Source organism: Pongo pygmaeus, chromosome 20, assembly GCF_028885625.2.
Source record: "Pongo pygmaeus isolate AG05252 chromosome 20, NHGRI_mPonPyg2-v2.0_pri, whole genome shotgun sequence".
Taxonomy (NCBI): domain Eukaryota; kingdom Metazoa; phylum Chordata; class Mammalia; order Primates; family Hominidae; genus Pongo; species Pongo pygmaeus.
In genome coordinates, this window is record NC_072393.2 from 44,244,277 (window position 1) to 44,258,706 (window position 14,430).

Consider the following 14,430-nt stretch of genomic DNA (forward strand, 5'->3'; position numbering starts at 1 on the left):
CCTCAGTGCTTTAGAATCACCCGGGGAGCTTTGTGAAAGCTGCTCTTCCCGTGCCCTGGTCCTGGAGAGAGTGATTCAGAAGGATGGAGAGGGGCCTGGGAACCAACAGGATAGCAGGCCCTGTGCAGGTACTTAACGAGCAGCCCAGCAAGACGGGAACTCGGATTATCCTCCTTTCCAAGTGAGGAAACTGAGGCCCAGGGAGGGTCAGGCACCTGCCTGCTGTTACATGACTAGTGGGACAGAGAGCTGGGCTTCAAGCCCAGGCAGCCCTGCTCTAGAGTCCAAACCCAATGCTTCAGTTGAAAATAAGGGTGGTTAGTACAACTCTTCTGGAGGCTCTTCATTTTTGAAATCTCCATATTTAAAAAATAAAAGTAGGCTGGGCGCAGTGGCTCACACCTGTAATTGCAGCATTTTTGGAGGCCAAGGCAGGCGGATCACTTGAGGTCTGGAGTTCAAAACCAGCCTGGCCAACATGGTGAAACCTCGTCTCTACTGAAAATACAAAAATTAGCCGGGCGTTGTGGCACACACCTGTAGTCCCAGCTACTTGGGAGGCTGAGGCAGGAGGATCGCTTGAGCCTGGGAGGCAGAGGTTGCAGTGAGCCGAGATTGCGCCACTGTACTCTAGCCTAGCGACAGAGCAAGACTCCATTAAAATAAAAATAAAATAAAATAAAATTTCCCAAAGAGCAGTGGTTTGACTGCTCATCCAGAACCAGTGGTTCCCAGATTTTGCAATCTCATAGACCAGGAAAATTTGAAAAACTATTTGATGTCCAACCTAAGATGGCCAGCTTTTTATTTTGCCAAGTTACGGATGTTTTAAAAAGAAACACTACCATCTGTTACCACCAGCACTTCTAACACCAAGATAAGGTAAAAAGGTTATTCTTAGAAACCCAGCCATTGCCAAGAAAGGGCAGCTGGCAGCATGCCTCACAATGTATCCACACAGGGGTATTTCTGTCCTTGAATTTCTCACTTTGCCAGAAGTTGGCATTTGGGAACCACTTCTCCAGCTTGTCCGTGCTGGCAGATAACTGATTTTATACTTCTAGAATTGTTTTATTATTTTTTTGAGATGGAGTTTCACTCTTGTCACCCAGGCTGGAGTGCAATGGCACGATCTTGGCTCACTGCAACTTCTGCCTCCCAGGTTCAAGCAATTCTCCTGCCTCAGCCTCCCAAGTAGCTGGGATTACAGGCACGCACCACCACGCCCAGCTAATTTTTGTATTTTTTTTAGTAGAGATGGGGTTTCACCATGTTGGTCAGGCTGATCTTGAACTCCTGACCTCAGGTGATCCACTCACCTCAGCCTCCCAAAGTGCTGGGATTACAGGTGGGAACCAGCGTGCCTGGCCTAGAATTGTTTTAGAATGTCCAATTGTTTGTTAACCTTCCTCACTCCATTAAAGATCTGAGTAGTTACTAAAATAATATGTTTGTTTCTTTTTCAATTTTATTTTCTAATTTATGTCCCAGGCCCAGTGCACACACTGGCCTAGCCAGACTGAGCCAGGTGGGCTTGTCGGCCTTGCCCTTGAGGCACTTAGTGAGCCCAGAAGCAGTCAGGCTCTCAGCATGGAGCTCAGTGAAGACAGCGGCAGTGGGGCATGTGACAGCATGGAAGGGGATCTTTTTGGCGGGGGCATGGGAGTGAAGGTTTCCCCTCTTAGACCTGAGGGAAAAGACTAAGAGCAAAGGCATGGGCCAGGCATGGTGGCTCACCCCTGTCATCCCACCACTTTGGGAGGCTAAAGTGGGATTGCTTGAAGTTCAGGAGCTCAAGACCAGCCTGGGCAGTATACTGAGACCCCCTTCTCTATAAAAACTTAAAATAAAAATCATTCAGGCTCGGAGGTAGGCACCTGTAGTCCCAACTACTTGGGAGACTGAGGTGGAAGGATGGCTTCAGCCCGGGAGGTTGCTATGATCGTGCCACTTCACTCCAGCCTGGATGACAAAGCGTGAACCTGTCTTTAAAAAGAAAAGCACAGGCAGGAACAGGAAGTAACAAGAGAACAGTACAGTGATGCAGGGACAGGGAGGGGGCCCACGCTCCCAGAGTTCTGGGTTGGGGGTTCTAGCAGGAATCGTGGAGAAGTTGGGCTGGGGAGCAGGGGTAACCCCCTAAGGTGGGGCCCTCAAAGATCCAGATCCCATGTGCCCATAAGCTGGGGGGCAGCCCGTCAGCACTCTGAGGGTCCCCCACGAAGGCCACCCTGGCTTCTGTGGCCCACAGCTCCTGGAGTGGATCCGGCGCACCATCCCCTGGCTGGAGGACCGTGTGCCCCAAAAGACTATCCAGGAGATGCAGCAGAAGCTGGAGGACTTCCGCGACTACCGGCGCGTGCACAAGCCGCCCAAGGTGCAGGAGAAGTGCCAGCTGGAGATCAACTTCAACACACTGCAGACCAAGCTGCGCCTCAGCAACCGGCCCGCCTTCATGCCCTCCGAGGGCAAGATGGTCTCGGTGAGCGCCAGGATTCACAGGGGAGCAGCTGTGAGGGGCAGAGGCAGCCCTAGAACTGCCTGTGGGCAGTTTGGCCAGCGTCATCTTTCCTAAGTTGTTGATGTCCTGTGGGACATGGCATGGCCTTTCGGATGCAGGGGTCGGGGAGGGGTGCACTTCACTCGGCACTGTGCTCCCCTTTGGCCCTCACTAACTGTATTTTACACCCAGGGTTTTATACACACCCCAAATCCTTGCCACGGGTTGTGTGGGTGTGGAGTGGTATGAATTTGGAGCCCCGGTCTGCCATGATGGCAGGACCGCCATGTGCTTGAGGCCCTTCATCAGCGGAGGGGCAGTGCGCCCTGGATGGTTACCACCTCCCCATCTGTGGTATTCATCCATTCATTCATGCACTCACCCGTTCATGCATTCATTTTGTTAATCCAGAATTGATTGTACCTGCCGAGTGCTGGGGGTTCCTGTGTAAGCATCCAGATATAATAGCAAAGCATGACACAGACATGACCCCAGCCAAGTTCTGCCAACTTCCCATCGGCATCCCTTGGAGACATCCCTCTGGGTGCCTCTGCTTCCTTGTGATAGCCTTGCCTGCTCCTGCCCTGCCCCAGGACATCAACAATGGCTGGCAGCACTTGGAGCAGGCTGAGAAGGGCTATGAGGAATGGCTGCTGAATGAGATCCGCAGGCTGGAGCGGCTCGACCACCTGGCAGAGAAGTTCCGGCAGAAGGCCTCCATCCACGAGGCCTGGACTGACGGTACGGCCCAGCTCTGCCCCACCCTGCCCAGCCCCGCTCCCGCGCTCCCCTCCTGTCTCTCAGGCATGCCTGAGAGTGCACACACAGCCCTCTGCCGCGTTGGGTCTGTTTCTCAGGTGCCCTTTCTTGCTGCTTGGGAGCATGTGTGTGTGTCAGAAATGCTGCTTTAGAGACAGGTTCGGTGGCTCACACCTGTAATCCCAGCATTTTGGCAGGCCAAGGCAGGAGGATCACTTGAGCCCAAGAGTTTGAGACCAGCCTGGGCAACATAGTGAGACCCTGCCTATACAAAAAAATTTTAGAATAATAAAATTAGCCAGGCATAGTGGTGCACACCTGTGGTCCCAGCTACTTTGGAGGCTGAGGTGGGAGGATCGATTGAGCCAGGGAGGTCAAGGCTGCAGTGAGCCGTGATTGTACCACTGCACTCCAGCCTGGGTGACAGAGCAAGACCCTGTCTCAAAAAAAAAAAAAAAGGAAAGAAATGCTGCTTTGGGTTCCTTCAGCCCCAGAAAGCAGGGACCATTCAGGGGCCAGGTCCTCTTTGTTGCCCAGTCTGCCCTGGCCTCAGAGATTACTTACAGGTGGGCCCCTGTCAGTCATCCAGGAACACAGCCAAGCCCGCTCCAGCACTTCAGGGAAGTGACCTTATACCCGTCCGTTTGTCCCTTCTGCGTCTCCTCTGTGTGTCTTGCCCATCCGGGGCGAGTGTGTGGGGCAGGCCTCTTCCATCCCCCGCACCCTATGTTCAGAGTCGGCTTCCCTCTCCCACACCACTGTGAGCGTGGACGGCAGGCTGGGGAGCCCGTGTTCACTGGCACGTCCCTCAGGCTAGAGGAGGGCCTGCCTCCTGGGCCTGCTGCCGGACCGCAGACAGTGCTCACCCTCAGACAGTGCTCACCCACTGCCTTCGGCCCACCCTTCAGCATGGCCCACCTGCGAGCTCCTCCCACCTCCCATCCCTTCCCAGAGCCTCCTTCCCGGGGCCTGGCTCCCCCTGCAGGAGCGCTGCTGTGCTTTCTGTTCTCGGCAGCCCTGCAGCTGCCTGGCCTTTGGCTCCGGATGTGGGATTCCATCACGTCCCTGGCCCTCCTTTGGGTCATGCCAAGGTTGAGATTCCAGATCCCAGGGGTCTGGAAGCCTTCAGAAAGCTGTCAGTGCCTGGGAGAGCCACAAGAGCCACCCATAGGACTCCTGTCCCATTCTGGCCACCACCTTCCCAACGTTGTCTCCCTGGCCCTCCGGCCGCCACTCCGCCCAGCTGAACCCTTCCTTGCATTCCTGAGTGCAGTTTCTCACCCCTCCCCACCCTGGCCCGCATGCAAGTGTGCAGCTCCACACGGCCCGCAGCCCTGGCCACGGCCCAGCTTGTGCCCTCCTCACATGAGCTCAGCTCGCCATTCCCGCGGCAGCTGCCAGCCTCAGAGCAGCCCAGCCCCTTTGCTGCCAGGAAAGAGTGTGAGTGAGAGAGTGGATGGTGAGGGAGGAAGGGCCTGGCCAGGCCGGGTGCCGCACGTCCCTCTTGCCTGGCAGAAAGGCACCCATGTGAGGAGAGCATGTTGGCACTGATGCCATCTTGTGTGGGTTGGTGGCCTCCATCCATTCCTGGATTCACTCAGTCGTTCAACAGACAGCTCAGGTGGCTCCAGCCGTCCTTATCCATGGAGGCCTGGGCGTCGCCCTGTGGCTGAACCTTCTGGGGGTCTTTCTGCCCACCCATCAGCTCTTCAGTCCTTCTACAGAGCTCCGTGAGGCCCTGCAGATGGTTTCCTGAGGCCAAGGGGCTGGGTGTGGTGGCCCCACTGGCATTCCTCCCCTGGCAAGGGCTCTGGGGCAGCCTTCACCTGAGGTGTTCAGAAGCCAGCTCCATCTCCGGCCAGGGTCCAACTGGTTCAGCGGCCTCCACACATCCCTGCCCCACCCCTGCCTGACGGGGCATCCACCCGGGTCTGCCCATGGCGTCTGCCAGAGCCCCCAGGCAGGCTGGCCTACTAATTCCCAAGACTCAGAGCCTCTGTCCTCTCAAGTAGCAGTTATGTGAAACAGGACAGGCAGGCCCTCCACACCCCAGGGTCTGGTCGTAGCGGCCTCCTCCGCCCTGGGGTGGGTGGGCCACCTTCACTCCACACCCCTCACCATCCCCCACAGCCCGCAGCGGGAGGGTCGTCATGGATGCTTCTCTGAGGGACTTGATTTCCTGGGAATATGACCAGCCCCCAACTACCCCTTGTCCCCACTCCGGCTGTCCCTTGGCCTGGATCCCAGATAGCTGTGGCCATGGCCCGCTGCCCACATCCTCTCGGTGCACCCTTGTCGGGACTCTGCGGAGGCAGAGGGATATGTCACCTGCTGTTTCTGGTTCCCGCCCCTGGGAGAAAGCAGTTGGAGAAGGGAATTGCAGGGCCGCCTTGTGGCTGAGCCTCCTGCCCCAGGGCTGCGCAGCAGGGCCGGTGGAGCCGAAGTCTCCCAGGCCTCCCACTTCTTGGCCGTCAGCGCCAGAGCCGATCCTGTGGGGAGTCTGGTAGGTGCCTGACAGTTGAGACCGGGAGAGGCTGAGGTGAGGCTGGTACTGGCTCCATGCCTGCTGTGCTCGAACACCACCTCACTGAAACTTGAGAATAGTTCCATGTCACACAGGTGCTGGGGCTGGCCCCATTTTACAGATGAAGGCACAGGCCCAGAGAGGCCCCGGTGGCTGCACTGGGCGGGCAGCTATCAGGTGCTGGGACAGAGCTGAGGGGATCTCCGCTACCACTTGGGGGAAGCCCAAGGTGGTGTACCTGAGGCAGGGCCCCTGTAGGAGCTGGGGTGCAGCCACCTTCCCAGGCTAGCATTTTCCCTGCAGTTCCCTAAAGACCTTCACTTGCTTGCAGGGCTTCCTTGAGCTTTGGTTCTGGGATGTGTAATTAGCCAGGATCCGGGACTAATAACAGCGTTCCTCCTTTCCTTCAAAGGGCCTGATGGTGGGCCCGCCCCACTGCACACAGGACACTTTAGGACAGCGTGGGGCACTTAGACGTGGAGAGGACCACCACCTGTGCGGGTGCAGGTTCAGGCTCCTAGAAGAAGCTAGCTCCGATGCTTCCCCTTCCCCAAGCCTGCTGGGACATGGGCTTTGACCCCGGGTGCTTCTCCGGATCAAAGCCCTCCAGAAACAGGTGCTAACTTTTCAAGCCGTGCTACCACGGCCCGATTTGTATGGTTTCCTACTAACAAAAGTTGCTAAGTTTAGGACACACGGGTTGAGATGGAATCTCTCTCTCAGGCTTACCAACCCTGAAGTGTCCATCCAGGTCCATCCAGGTTACAGTTGGGCTTAGAGATCCCTGGAGGGTACGGAAGAAGGTTCTGGAAGTTTGCATGCCACCGTCATTGGCGTGGAAGGATGTGGGGTCCACAGTCTCTCTCCCTTCCTCTGCTTGGACAGCCCCTCCAGACTCCTGCCCCGCAGCTGCCGTGCTGTGGTCTAAGCGCCTCTCTGCTCCCACCAGGGAAGGAAGCCATGCTGAAGCACCGAGACTACGAGACGGCCACGCTATCGGACATCAAAGCCCTCATTCGCAAGCACGAGGCCTTCGAGAGTGACCTGGCCGCGCACCAGGACCGCGTGGAGCAGATCGCCGCCATTGCCCAGGAGCTCAAGTACGTGCGGGCTCAGGACACTACCATCACCTGGCTCCCACCACAGCCTGCCCAGACTGGTGGCAGCAGCACACCGAGGCCCAGCCTGCCTCAAGGCCTGGAATAGGGTCCCCAATGCCCCAACTGCACCTCCTTCCAGAAGCCAGGGAAGGGCCTTATGGGATGAGGCCTTTTGCCTATCCTGTCTCAGCCCCAGATGGGACACCTGAAGGATTTGGATTCTCTAGCAGGAAGGAGGTGTCTGGCCCCCTGTCTTGATTCTTCAGGCTTTAGGGGTCCCTGGGGGTGCCACCTCTCCTGGCCACCCCAAGTAGGCCCTGGCCCCCTGATGGGATGGGCCCCGGCCTCTGTTGCTCCCGGCCATAGGTCCCTGAGGGAACCAGGCTGCACAGTGAGCCTATTGTTCTGCTCGGCCCCTTCCCTTTCTTGCTCAGAATACTCTTATTGTAAGAGCTTCCAGGCAGTCGGGCTCCTTCCCCTCCCCACCCAGTCAGATAAACTTGTGTACACAATTAGTACGCTGAGGCTCGCGCTGGTGAATGGGGCCTTATTCCACCAGTGCGGCGGCCAGCAGCAGGGTGGGCCCAGGCAGCAGGAGGCCCAGGCCATTACTTCATGGAAAATCCACAGGCCCTCGAGGGGCAGCAGGGCTCCCAAAATAGCCGTCTGCTCAAAAATAGGATCCTTGGCTATAACTGCTCTTTCCACCGACACCCTCACCCCACCACAGTCACCCCCAAAGGTCTGCTTATTCCTATGAGTCCAAGGCCCAGCCCTGATGCCCAGTGGAGCCCCATGCTGGGCAGAGCTGGTTTCCTCCCCAACTCACTACCCTCCCGCTGCCCGGGTGCTTTGAGGGTTCCCCATTGGCTCAGCCAGAGGCAAGAGTCCCATGGGGCCGTCACAGCACTGGGAACCACAGCTTTTTCTTTGGCACAGTTGGGGCACCCCAGGGGTCCTGCCACCACCATGTCCAGGCCAAGGAGAGCAAGGTCACAGACGAAGCACCCTCGGGGGTGTGGGGGTGGGACACAGGCAGCTTCCCCAGTGATGGAGGAGCCCCTGGAAGCTGGTAGGAAACAGATTTGAAATAAACCCTAGGCCTTCCCCCTTCTCAGGCCCTAGGCAACGCTATGTGAAACCCATTACTCTGCTCAGGAACAGGCGGTCCCCAAAGCAGCTTTCTGGACAGTAGCCCTGGAGGAACGGAAGGGAGGGCTATCTGGGTCCTGTCTGTTCTGCTGAGGGGGAATTACAGAGGCCTGTGGACCGTCCAGGATGAGCCGGATGGGCAGCCCTGCTGAGCACTGATTAATGAGCACTGATTAATGAGCACTGATTAATGGCAACAGCAAAAACTCACTGAGCTCTCAGGGCTTTATGTGTACCAGCTCATTTAATCCCCACAGCAACCGTGTTACTGAGGGAACCGAGGCACAGCGAGGCCAAGAGGTTTGCCCAGGGTCACACAGCAAGGGAGTGGTTGAGATGGGAACGGAGCCCAGGCCCCCAGCCCTACTGTGGAGCACGGCCTCAGCCCCTGTCTGCTGTCTGTGGCTGGCTCGCCTGGTCCCCATGTCCTGTTCCTACCCAGAGTCGTTCCCTGCCCCCTACCCCTCCTCAGGCCCCAAGGCCTGGTTGAAGGGCCACACTCTTAGCTGATAGTGGCAGAATGAGTCAGGGATGGGTGAGCAGGAGGAAGCCCCTTTTCTGCTCACCCCTGGTTATCACCTGTTAACCAGCCCTGTTATCACCCCTTCCCTTCTACCCTGGGGGTCCCACGGGCCAGAACCAAGCTGTGATTTGATTGACCTATTAGTGATTGGTTGTTGATATCCTGGAATGTTGACTGCCTCGACACCCCGGCCTGGGAACCTTGGGGGTAGATGGGTCCAAGCCACCTTGCCACTCGCCCCTGCTGGGTCTCATTGCTCTCTGCCCGGCCCGCAGCGAGCTGGATTACTACGACTCCCACAATGTCAACACCCGGTGCCAGAAGATCTGCGACCAGTGGGACGCCCTCGGCTCTCTGACGCACAGTCGCAGGGAAGCCCTGGAGGTGAGGAGGGGGTGACATCACCCACGGAGCTCTGTGCCCCTGCTGCCCCGGGGCTGGTGGTGTGGATAGCATCCAGACCCGTGAGCTCCCCCCACCTCCCATGGAGAGGATGTTCTCTGACTCCTCAGGGCCCTCCGGTCCCCTCCCCGCCCCTCCTGCTCACATACTGACCTGCCTTCCCTCTGTCCCTGCCCCCTTCCCTCCCACACACCAGAAAACAGAGAAGCAGCTGGAGGCCATCGACCAGCTGCACCTGGAGTATGCCAAGCGCGCAGCCCCATTCAACAACTGGATGGAGAGCGCCATGGAGGACCTCCAGGACATGTTCATTGTCCATACCATCGAGGAGATTGAGGTCCGCGCCCCCCGGCCCCCTATCTTCCCAAGAGCTTCTGTGGGGCTGGGCCGCCCCCTCACTCCAGCTCCTCCCCCAGGGCCTGATCTCAGCCCACGACCAGTTCAAGTCCACCCTGCCGGACGCCGACAGGGAGCGCGAGGCCATCCTGGCCATCCACAAGGAGGCCCAGAGGATCGCTGAAAGCAACCACATCAAGCTGTCGGGCAGCAACCCCTACACCACTGTCACCCCACAGATCATCAACTCCAAGTGGGAGAAGGTGGGCCGGGGCCATCGGGAGGGGCTGGGGCAGGACGGTGGGGCTGGGGGCTGCCTCCCTGACCGCTCCCGCACCGCGTCTCCTCTGCCAGGTACAGCAGCTGGTGCCAAAACGGGACCACGCCCTCCTGGAGGAGCAGAGCAAGCAGCAGTCCAACGAGCACCTGCGCCGCCAGTTTGCCAGCCAGGCCAACGTCGTGGGGCCCTGGATCCAGACCAAGATGGAGGTGAGGCGCAGCTGAACCCAACAGAGCTGAGAAGGTTCCAAGGGAGCTCCCGTAGTGAGGGGGTCCCCGGCCAGCCCAGGGCCTGCAGACTGAGGCGCCTGGCAGAGCAGGTCCCAGTTCTTACCACCCAGGGGCCGTGATCACCCTGCGGGGTTAGGAGAGTCCTCAGAGTTTGCGCCTGGAATCCCGGCACCTGGGGAGGCTGAGGCGGGCGGATAGCTTGAGCCCAGGAGTTCGAGACCAGCTGGGCAACATAGTGAGACCCCCAACTCTACAAAAAATACAAAAATTAGCTGGGCATGATGGTGCGCAGCCCAAGGAGGTCGAGGCTGCTGTGAGCTCTGATCATGCCACTGCACTTCAGCCTGACAGCGAGACCCTGTGGTCTCCAGTGGGCTACCCATGGGAGGTGGGTTTGATCCCCGAATGCCCTGGTCTGATGATTATGAGACTCAGGCACTATTGAACCTCTGATCCTGTCCTCCCAGCTCTAAAATGGGGATGAAAACAGTTACTTTATTACTTCAACAAATGCTTTTTGCACCGACTAACCAGCCACATGAGTGCTGTCATTCTTACAGCAGTTCTGGCCACCACTCACTGAGCAATCACTACGTACCAGGCAACCAGGCTGGCAGCAGGCAACCTCGTTTAAACCCAGCAAGCCTGAGAGGGGGTCCGGGTGCCAGGCAGGTCAGCCCTGAGGTTCATGCCAGCCACGCAGCATGTGGACTTGTGGGTGTGGAGAAATGGAGTGCCCGAGGTCAGGAGCCACAGCCAGGCTGGGGTTCAGATCCCAACTATGCCTCTAACAGCACTGAGCTGTCCTCCGTGAGCCTCGGTTTCTACCTCTGCAGTCAGGGCCTGTGACAGCCCTGGCCTCACAGAGAGGTCAAGGGTAAAATGAAGTTGGGCACGGGGAGTGCTTGGCAGAGAAAGCCTCCCTGTCGTTGTCATAGCTGGTTTAACATGAGAGGACAGGACCGGAGGGGACAGTCGTGAGCAGTGGGCCTTCCCTCCCAGGGACCCATGGGCCAAGGCCCTAGGCCAGAGGGGCCCCGGGGAAGATGCAGGCCAGCAGTGCCAGTGGGCTTCTCCAGGTGGTCAGTGGTGGCAGGCCCACCAGCCTCACCCCACCGCCTGCACCCACCCCTGTAGGAGATCGGGCGCATCTCCATTGAGATGAACGGGACCCTGGAGGACCAGCTGAGCCACCTGAAGCAGTATGAACGCAGCATCGTGGACTACAAGCCTAACCTGGACCTGCTGGAGCAGCAGCACCAGCTCATCCAGGAGGCCCTCATCTTCGACAACAAGCACACCAACTATACCATGGAGGTGCGTGGCCGCCCCGCCCGCTGGCCCTTCCACCAGCACGGCCGGCTTCCTCACTGGAAATGGTTCGGGCCAGTGAGAAGATAGCTGTCTGCTGTCTGTTGTTTTTCACTCTGTTTAAAAATTATTGAAGAGACCAGCACTTTGGGAGGCCAAGGTGGGAGGATGGCTTGAGCCCAGGAGTTCAAGACCAGCCTGGGCAATATAGCAAGACCCTTTCTCTACAAAAAATGAAAATATTAGCCAGGCATGGTGGTGCATGCCTATAGTCCCAGCTCCCCAGGAGGTTGAGGTGGGCAGATTGCTTGAGCCAGGGAGGCAGAGGTTGAGGTGAGCCGAGGTCATGCCACCACACTTCAGTCTGGGTGACAGAGCCAGACTCTGTCTCAAAAAAAAAAAGATTGAAAACACTAGATCAAAATGTTTAGACATTTTTTAAAATTACACTTTCCCTAGCACTGCTCTCATCACCATGACAATGCCCCTCACAGGACAAGCTGCTCTAGGGGCCCCCAGAGGGCACCGTTTGCCCTGTGGCCTCAGCAGTATCAGCCTTGCTCGGGGCCAGAGCCAGCCAGCGGGTGCCGGGTCAGGGCAGCAGCTCCCACTGGCTAACACTCCGGGGACGTTACAGGCTGGTCGCCGTCATATTGGTACTTGAGAAACCAAAAGACTGGACACTCTTGATCCACCCCATACAGGTCCACAGATGCTTCAAACCAGAGTTGGCTTTTTTGTTTTTTTCCCCTGAGAGCCAGTGGTGAGACACTGACCAGAGTATGTCCAAACAGTCTCCACAGGGATCCCGGCACAAGATTCATGGGTCCTTGCCCTTCTGCTGCCCCTGTACCTGGGAAACACACTTACTGTGGAGACATAAGCCCTGTGATCAGAGGCAGCAGGGAGGCACCATGGCCCGTGTCCCCCGTGAGGTGTACAGGAGAGCAGGGGCTTTCCCCAGGGCGGGGCAGGCTCCCGAGGACATCCCCACCACAGTGAGGACAGTTCACAGCACCCAGCCCACGATCATGCCCCCGTCTTTCCGCAGCACATCCGTGTGGGCTGGGAGCAGCTGCTCACCACCATTGCCCGCACCATCAATGAGGTGGAGAACCAGATCCTCACCCGCGACGCCAAGGGCATCAGCCAGGAGCAGATGCAGGAGTTCCGGGCGTCCTTCAACCACTTCGACAAGGTGAGCAGCCTGTCGCCTCCTCGGCCTCTCCCCTCCCGCCGTTGCCGTCCCAGCCAACACCTTCGTCTCTGCATCTGTTCGTCCGTTCCCATCACAGTTGCTGAGCATCAGCCGCCACTCCCAGGGCCAGCAGGGCCCTGCCACTGTCAGGGTGTGGGCGTGCAGCACCAAGACCCCAGCCCGGGCCACTTCACACACACAGGCAGGGGGCTGGAGGTCCCAAGTCCTGCCCTCTGGGGTGGCATCCTCACCACCCCCAGGGCAGATGAAGTCTCAGCACACCCAGGCTTTGCGACCCGGTCTGTGAACCTGGACACAGACACCCCGCACGGTGCTTTTAGAATTCAGATTTGGTCCGGCAGCCTCATCAGAGGGGCTCTGAGCGCCAGAGTTTGCTGCCATCCCCAGCCCACCCTTCCGGGCTGACAGACTGAGAAGTGTGCAGCCTCAGCTCTGTACCTGGCGCCCCCAGGACAGGGTACAGTCTCCTCTGTCCCACTCCAAATCCCAAAGGCAAGGAGAACCCCCCCTACCTCCCCCCAGTCCTGGGACTTGTCCTCAGTTCTGTAGCATCCAGCTGCCACCCCTGCTGTGGGCAGAGAGGTCGGGGAGGCCTCTGCCTGCCTTTGAGCTTCCGAGGTTGGGGGCAGGATGAAAGGGGCCCACGCCGCCCCTGACCCCACGCGTCCCTGGCCATCTCCTTGTCCACGTCGCCTCTAACTCTGTGTTTCCCTCCCCTACGTGTTCCTCCCCCTGCCCTCTGCATGCGGCCCCGATCCCTCATCCTGGTCTCCACGCCGCCCCTCCCGCACACCTGCCTTCGGACGGCCCCGGCAGGATCATGGCGGGGCGCTGGGGCCCGAGGAGTTCAAGGCCTGCCTCATCAGCCTGGGCTACGACGTGGAGAACGACCGGCAGGTACCGCACCCTGGGCCCCAGCGGACCGTGGCATTAACTGCTCTCTCTCTCCTTCTTTCTCCCCTCGCCATCCCACCCCTGCCATCCTGTGTGCCATCTCACGGCTCTCTTGCCTCCTTGCCCGCATCTCCCTGAACACCTTCCCTCTTACCTGGTCTCTTGGGGCCGCTGTCTCCCTGCTCCCCGCCACTGTCCTGTCTGCCCGCTGTGCACATGGGGCGGCCCTCTTGCCTACTCTGGGCCCGGCCTCCTCTGCTATGCCTGCGTCCTCGGAGCAGAAGCAGACAGGCAGCATGGACTCCGATGACTTCAGGGCTCTGCTTATCTCCACAGGATACAGCCTGGTATGCAGCTCTGTCTCCCCAGCCACCCGCTCCTCCTCCTCCTCCTCCTCCTCCCCCCACCTCTCCCCCCTCACCGCCTCCAGAGCTTCCTCGTCCTCGGGGACACTCCTCCGCCCGAGCAGCGCAGCCGTGCCTGCCTCTCCCTCTGCTGCATCTGCCGGGGTGGGGTCCCTCCGATGACTTCCCGAGCCCCCCTTTTTCCCTAGAAGTCTCCAGAGAGAGGGGGCAGCTCTCCCACTCTCTCCCCTTTTTCTTTCTCTTTCTCTCTCTCTTTCTTCCCCATTCTCCAGAGCTAACTCATGAGCCTGGGCTGAGGGCAGTAGACCCCAGTTCCCTGCTGTCAGATACCACGGGAGGGGAGGGTGCAGAGAGGCCCTGCTTCCCGGCCTGGGGCACTGGGGGCTTGGAGGCCTGGGGCAGCCGGAGCAGTGGCAGGCTCTGCCTGGGGCCAAGGCTGCTGGAGCAGGCAGGGAACAGGGCGCAGACACACGTGGGTTGGGCCCTACTCTCTTGGCTGTTTCCCTGGAGACCCCACCAGTGTGGGCCTGGCTGCCCCTGCCCCACTAAATGTCGGGTGTCCCCCGCCCCATCCCCTCCTTGCAGGGTGAGGCCGAGTTCAACCGCATCATGAGCCTGGTCGACCCCAACCATAGTGGCCTTGTGACCTTCCAAGCCTTCATCGACTTCATGTCGCGGGAGACCACCGACACGGACACGGCCGACCAGGTCATCACTTCCTTCAAGGTCCTGGCAGGGGACAAGGTGAGTGAGACTCCTACGAGGCGCATGGGGGCTGGCGAGAGGGGTCCCTGCAGTGGGAGGGGCTTGGGGGCCAGTATGTGGGTGGGGATGG

At 58.9% G+C, this 14,430-nt stretch overlaps 1 protein-coding gene across 2 annotated transcripts in view; it reads left to right on the forward strand.

The window, feature by feature from the left end:
• Nucleotides 1-14,430, forward strand: part of ACTN4 (actinin alpha 4) — an 82,777-nt gene that overhangs the window by 67,054 nt on the left and 1,293 nt on the right. For both annotated transcript variants that reach the window (XM_054462598.2, XM_054462600.2), the window contains exons 10-20: nucleotides 2,252-2,482; nucleotides 3,094-3,241; nucleotides 6,733-6,883; nucleotides 8,834-8,942; nucleotides 9,157-9,297; nucleotides 9,377-9,559; nucleotides 9,651-9,785; nucleotides 10,944-11,123; nucleotides 12,169-12,315; nucleotides 13,153-13,233; nucleotides 14,181-14,339. In XM_054462598.2, coding sequence (XP_054318573.2) covers nucleotides 2,252-2,482; nucleotides 3,094-3,241; nucleotides 6,733-6,883; nucleotides 8,834-8,942; nucleotides 9,157-9,297; nucleotides 9,377-9,559; nucleotides 9,651-9,785; nucleotides 10,944-11,123; nucleotides 12,169-12,315; nucleotides 13,153-13,233; nucleotides 14,181-14,339 — 1,665 coding nt within the window. The remainder of the gene's footprint in view (nucleotides 1-2,251; nucleotides 2,483-3,093; nucleotides 3,242-6,732; nucleotides 6,884-8,833; nucleotides 8,943-9,156; nucleotides 9,298-9,376; nucleotides 9,560-9,650; nucleotides 9,786-10,943; nucleotides 11,124-12,168; nucleotides 12,316-13,152; nucleotides 13,234-14,180; nucleotides 14,340-14,430) is intronic.